This window comes from Arctopsyche grandis, chromosome 10, assembly GCF_051622035.1.
Source record: "Arctopsyche grandis isolate Sample6627 chromosome 10, ASM5162203v2, whole genome shotgun sequence".
Lineage (NCBI taxonomy): Eukaryota > Metazoa > Arthropoda > Insecta > Trichoptera > Hydropsychidae > Arctopsyche > Arctopsyche grandis.
Genome location: NC_135364.1, coordinates 7,960,828 through 7,966,881, shown reverse-complemented (window position 1 = coordinate 7,966,881; position 6,054 = coordinate 7,960,828). Strand labels below are relative to the sequence as shown.

The window sequence follows — 6,054 nt, the reverse complement described above, 5'->3', positions numbered from 1 at the left end:
AGTGGCGGCGGCAAAGTCGAAGGACGCACGTGGCCGGCTTGCGCTCGGTTTTGGCCGGATTGTGGGGTGTCTGTGTCGGTGGTCGGTGTCGGCGCTGTCGAGTGTCGATTGTCGGCAATCGCCAGTCGGCGTTCGGCGGGCGACTTTTCTGCGATGGGCGACCGAAGCGATTGGGGCAGGTGACTATCCGCTCACTCCACAGTGCTCTACTCCACTCCACTAGTGGAGTGGAGCGGAGCACTCGCCCTCGTGGCCGGCAGCGCGATATGACCGCGGTGGCGTTTGTCGTTTCAGGGACATGGGCGGGGGCGGCAACGGCAACGGCAACGGCAACGGCAACGGCGGGGGCGGCAGCGGCGGCGAGCGCGTCCCGCGGATGCTCAACGGACGGCCGCTTCCCATGGAGCCCCCCTACAAGGCCTTCGTCGGCAACCTGCCCGATGGCCTCGTCGCCGGAGACATGAACTCCGTCTTCAAAGTGAGACCTCCCCTCCCCCGCACCCGCACCCGCACCCGCACCCGCACCCCTCGCAACTCCCCCTCCCCCACCCCGCTTCCTCGCCTGGCTCGTTTTCGCGCAAAATCCCGCCACACACGATTCGCGCCAATCCAACGGAAACACACGCCCCATACACGCCCTGACGTTTCCTGAATATGTAATGATGTGTGTTTGTTTGGAACGCAGACCGTTTCAGCATTCTACGTATTCATCCGTACCGTTTTCAGATAGCGATTATGTGTTGTTGTTTCATCTGGTGTTTGGATGACTTCGTTTCTGATGTATTATTGTGTAATATCTACAGAGTGGTTCACAGTCCGGAGGGTGGTTAATTAATGTCGACGTATGACGGCCGGTTTAAAAATTCAACATTGTTTGCTCGCATGTATTACATATGAAGATTGACTTGAATTGATTGTAACACAGTCACACGTTTTGAAATGGTTCACCCTTTGGGACTTCTATTGATACATTTGGTGTTTTTATGTAGCGAACGTGTGATATTTCACCATTTATATTCTCTTGTATATAATTTTTTCCTTCGATGTAAGATTATTACAATTATTGGTCACAGTAAATTTCTTCCACAGTTACGTTCTACAATACTCTTCCGTAACATAAAAAAACACTACTTTCCTCTTAAAAGAAAATTAAATTCAATGATTCTTCTCTTTGTGGAAATTGCGTTCAATTATTCGTAGTATTAAGCACAATAGAAAAAAAATAACCGGTTTCAATGAAGCTTTTTCCAACATATGTGCAGACATATTGACAATGATATTGTTTAGAACCTTAAATGATAGCTCAACTGAGAATTAAAAATTTTGAACGTATTTATTTTTGTAATTTAGCTTAGCTTTGCCAGTGGCTATTTATAATACATTCCAATAGTCTAGTATTTTGCGTTGTGTTTGAATTTTTAACAATCTAATATCAACTTATTTTTAAAATTAGCGCAATAATAATGTTTAGAAATAGAAATAAAATGAATAACCATTACATATTTCAAAAATAGATACTTATTGGTTATACGGGTGCATCTGAGCATTGACTATACGCACTAAATACATGACAGTTACATGAATGGCCCCTAGGTGTCGCGAATAGTTTTAGTAAAGTGACAGTACCTAACCGGTGATTAACGTTGCATCGAACAATATTGATAAAAATATATTCTAGCGGAGGTCAGTATTGTCTTGTGCAGAGAAAATCTATTAAAATGAGTCTTGATTTCATATTTTCACCATACCATCATCATCCACTGCTGGACAAAGGCCTCTGCAGCACACTTCCACTCATCTCCGTTTTGCTCATCTTCCCTGTGGTCTTCCTTTTACCCTTTTGCATTCTCTTGGGTACCATTTTAGTACTTTTTTCCATCTTTCGTCCATTCTTCTAGACAGGTGGCCCGTTCATTGCCATTTCAATTTCTTCACTTCAATCAACTATATCCACTACTCTTGTCACACTTCTCACTTATTCCGCTTCCTGTCTTTACTCAGTATGCCACATAAACCCTCCAAAATAACTTTCCATGTGTTCTATCATAACTACACTGTCATTTTTGTAACTGCACCCCTATAACCAACAAGTAATCAAAAATATATTATTTAATACTACTGAAACTTTTTAATTCGCGGCATTATCAACTGCAGTTTTCGATTGAATTATAATCAATGATGTATTATTAATTGGCATCCGAAGGGGTAATATCTTCCACTGTTTTTAATTTGAAATTTTTAAATTCTTGCTCAAAATACCATTTAAAATAAAATAATATACCTGGGTATATTTATCTTGAATGAATGGTAGATTTAGATTATTTTCTTATATGAATAAGTGTAAATTACTTGTTCCAAATGTTCAAGCCACTATTTTCTATGTATAATCTTAAATTTTCGTCAATTTAATCTCATTAGTGCAATCCATTATTATGTGAGTATATTTGTTGTTACTATGAAGCGCATTAACGTGATTTGTTTTGATATGCAGGATTTTAAAATTAAAAAGATAGACCTAGTAATGGACAGGGTTACGGACAAATTTAAAGGATTTTGTTATGTGGAGTTTGATGACTTAGATACGCTCGTCAGAGCGTTGCAACTGAACGATATACTTCAAGTCGAAGGCCACGTTATAAGAATTGATATAGCCGAAGGGAAACGCAACGACAGGTTAGTGATGGTCGACTTAATATTGTAAATTGTCTATTGTTGTGATCGAATGTGGGAATGATTTTAGGAGAGGAGGGCCAGGGGGACCACGAGGCGGAGGCGGTGGTGGTTTTACTGGAAGAAGTGGAGGCGGCGGTCCTGGTGGTGGCGGTGGAGGTGGTAATCCTGCCAACTTCGACAACTTTGGCAGGAGAGACGACAGAGACAGGGGAAGAGATGGTGGTGGCAGAGACGGCGGTGGCAGAGACGATCGTGGTTTTGGTAATGTTCTTAACTGTTTGCCCGCGGCCGTCTTCTATGGAAGCTTTGCGCGACAAGTCTGTAGCGCGGCTGTCTTCCATAGAATTTCTGAACTTTGCACGGAATTTTGAGCCTCATATGCGCCTATTTCAACTGTTTTAAGGTTCAAAATTGGTTGAATATATTACTGAGAGTTGAATGCCATCCATTCAATTTGCTTAAAATGAATATATACCAGTCAAAATTAGTGATTTTGTGGAACCATACTGAAACCTCGTTCATGTGACGTCACGTCTGTTGAACAATGGCGACGATACGTCTCAATTGTATGAAGAATGATTATTTGACAATTAAGCCAAAGCTACGAGATATATTATGTATTTTATTGTTTAAAATAATACTTTATGTGTCAATTAACATATCTGGTTACTTGAGTAAATATTAAAATCTGTATTTAAGGTCGAAAACTCGATTGCCAAATTCGCGAAAAAGGTGCCGCCGCGTACAGGGCTTGTTCGCTATATTTATTGCCGCGGACAAAGGGTTAATGAGCCGAGTGTTTGAAGTTTTGTTGATGTTTTCTTACATTTTGTTTTGATTTGTAGGAGATAGAGATGGTGGTCGGGGTGGTGGTCCCGGCGGCCCCGGAGGCCCTGGCGGCCCTGGCGGTCCCGGAGGCCCTGGTGGACGGGATCGAGGCTTCCAACCTCCAGAAGACTTTGGCAGGGGTACTCGTAGACCGGCTCCACGTACTGAAAGGCGTTTTGATGATCTTCCCCCAGCTAGTGCTAACCCAGGCAATTCAATTGTTATGTTACCGCGCTACATATTATTCGTCGGTAGTCTTTTATGTCTGAAGTTTTTTTGTGTTCTTCATTCCAGATACCACTGGTCGTCCCCGATTGAAGCTCGCACCGAGAACTGTAGCTACTCCAATTAATTCTTTGGCCGAGACAAGTCAGGCGACATCCATATTTGGAGGGGCACGCCCCCGCGAAGAAAAAAAGGATGAAAAGGAAGAAGAAATAAAAAATTAAACGATTATTGAAATTAATTTTGTTAACTCACACATGCGCGCATTCCCCATGCACCATACTCTAAATTTTAGTACTAGCCTTGAAAAATTGTCTCGCCCTATATAATTCAATATCTCCAAAAAGATCAATAGTAATAAAGTACTATGTATTTTTTTTTTTTTTTTTGTAGAAAGTTATTTACAAATATTGCATTTCGGAACTGAGAAAGTAGATGGTGACAATTTTTATGTTTATTTTATGATTGTTGTATTTATTTAATTAGTGGAATTGTGTATTTGGTTATTTAATCTTTACTTTTTGCTTTGTTGGTGTATGTGTGCGTTTTTTTTTTAAATATCACTTCTGGTATTGCTCTGAAAAGCTGTTTTATTTTTGAACAATTTTTCAATATGATAGTGTGCTTCTAAATTGTCTTTAATCAATTTGAGCGACATATTCAGTAATGCAATGTATTAGTTGCGCTTCAGCAGATGTAGCCAGTCATCAGTTTTTCATGAAATTGCGTTTGAAATAATTCAATGAGTGTTTTCGAAACGGTATGCTAATGTATTTTCATACCAGAATTTGAGATTTCCTTTTGTGCATAATCTGTATTTAATTTTGAATTATATTTTTTTCTACGCTTGTACATAATGTTGACAATTTCACATTTGAGTTGCAATTATTTATTTTAAAATCAGTGAATGTGCAATAATGATGAAAGCATGCATAAAGTCACTAACTCATATGATATGTAAATGTTCACTTGTTGTTTGAGAGACTGTCAAGGGATGCTATTGAAGGGATGAAAAGTAACGTAGTTAATAGTATAATAATGGAAATAAATAAAAAAAAAATAAACATAAAAGGATGACAAAAAAAAGAGAAACACTGTACAAATCATTAAGTAATGAAAATACATAGATATTTTTTTAATCGAAACAAGTAATTTTAATGTTTATGGTTTTTGGAATGTTCTGAGAATTATTTTTATATATTCAAACCTGCGGTTTTTGCAAATATTTTCAAGTCAGTTTAGAATACGTACGCTTATACACTGATCACTCGGCAATATAGTATCTGCTTTACATTGTATAAACTTTTTGAAATTGGAATTTTGACACAGTTGTAGTTGAACTGTTTTTTGTAGTAGAAATTGTTTTTTTTTTATTATTAGTTTTTTGTTCAATACACATTTATATTGTGTATATGTACACATATATTAACGTACATCGTATTTCTCCACCAGTAGTAGCGAAATAAATTTAGTTCTGAAGTATGTGGCCGATTTTTTAAAATCAATTTAACCTTTTATATGCTAATTTATGTTTATATGCTAATGTACGTATTTATAGATTGTTAAAACACGTTAAGGTAGAACGTTTGTGTTTCAATATAATAAATTTAATCGTTTGGCTACTTCCTATTTGAACAGTGCATCACCAAAGTTATCATAGTTTTTGCAAATTGTGACCTTTACGATATAGCCAATTCATTTAAAATACTGCAAGAAAGTATTGAAGGCAACTTCGTAATTGTGTAATGTAATTAGTTAATGATAAGTATTATTCTCTATTCTTTGCAATATTTTCTCAAATGTATAGTATCCTTAGGGTGTGTGTTGCTTTCTTTTTTCCGCTGAATATATTCATAAATCTTTGCCATGTAACACAATATGTATCAATAAAAAGCTCTTCAACATGAAATTATGATATTTATATGAAATTTGTTGTGATAACAATAAAATTGTAAGGATTTGGTAAATTTAAAAAAAAAATCGTTTTATATGATATATATATATATATATATATATATATATATATATATATATATATATATATATATATATATATATATATATATATATATATATATATATATATATATATATGTATGTATGTATATATTGAATATTTGTGAAATATGTTTTAACTTTGAGGTGGTATATTGGAAGAGATGATTGTAGGCTTTGTCTTAACTCTGGTAGTTTAAGTGTGTATTTATTAAATATGCTAAGCCGCAACATCCCACCTTAAGCTCTGGATGTGTTCATAATTCATTCCATGTTTATTTATTTCTTTTGCATACTTGATAATCTTCTGGAATTCATAGTATTGCATATTGG

At 36.9% G+C, this 6,054-nt stretch overlaps 1 protein-coding gene across 2 annotated transcripts; it reads left to right on the top strand.

Annotated features, from left to right (window-relative positions):
- Positions 1 to 5,696, top strand: LOC143917983 (eukaryotic translation initiation factor 4H-like). 2 transcript variants are annotated; one of them, XM_077439627.1, is made up of 6 exons: positions 1 to 179; positions 295 to 478; positions 2,492 to 2,673; positions 2,741 to 2,934; positions 3,519 to 3,710; positions 3,796 to 5,696. In XM_077439627.1, the coding sequence occupies exons 1-6, from the start codon at positions 154 to 156 to the stop codon at positions 3,948 to 3,950; spliced, it is 933 nt and encodes a 310-aa protein (XP_077295753.1). In that variant the 5' UTR covers positions 1 to 153; the 3' UTR covers positions 3,951 to 5,696. The 2 variants fall into 2 exon arrangements, with proteins under 2 accessions (XP_077295753.1, XP_077295755.1); XM_077439629.1 differs by having other exon boundaries at positions 53 to 179; positions 2,741 to 2,928; positions 3,528 to 3,710; positions 3,796 to 5,690.
- Positions 5,697 to 6,054: the final 358 nt, after the last annotated feature.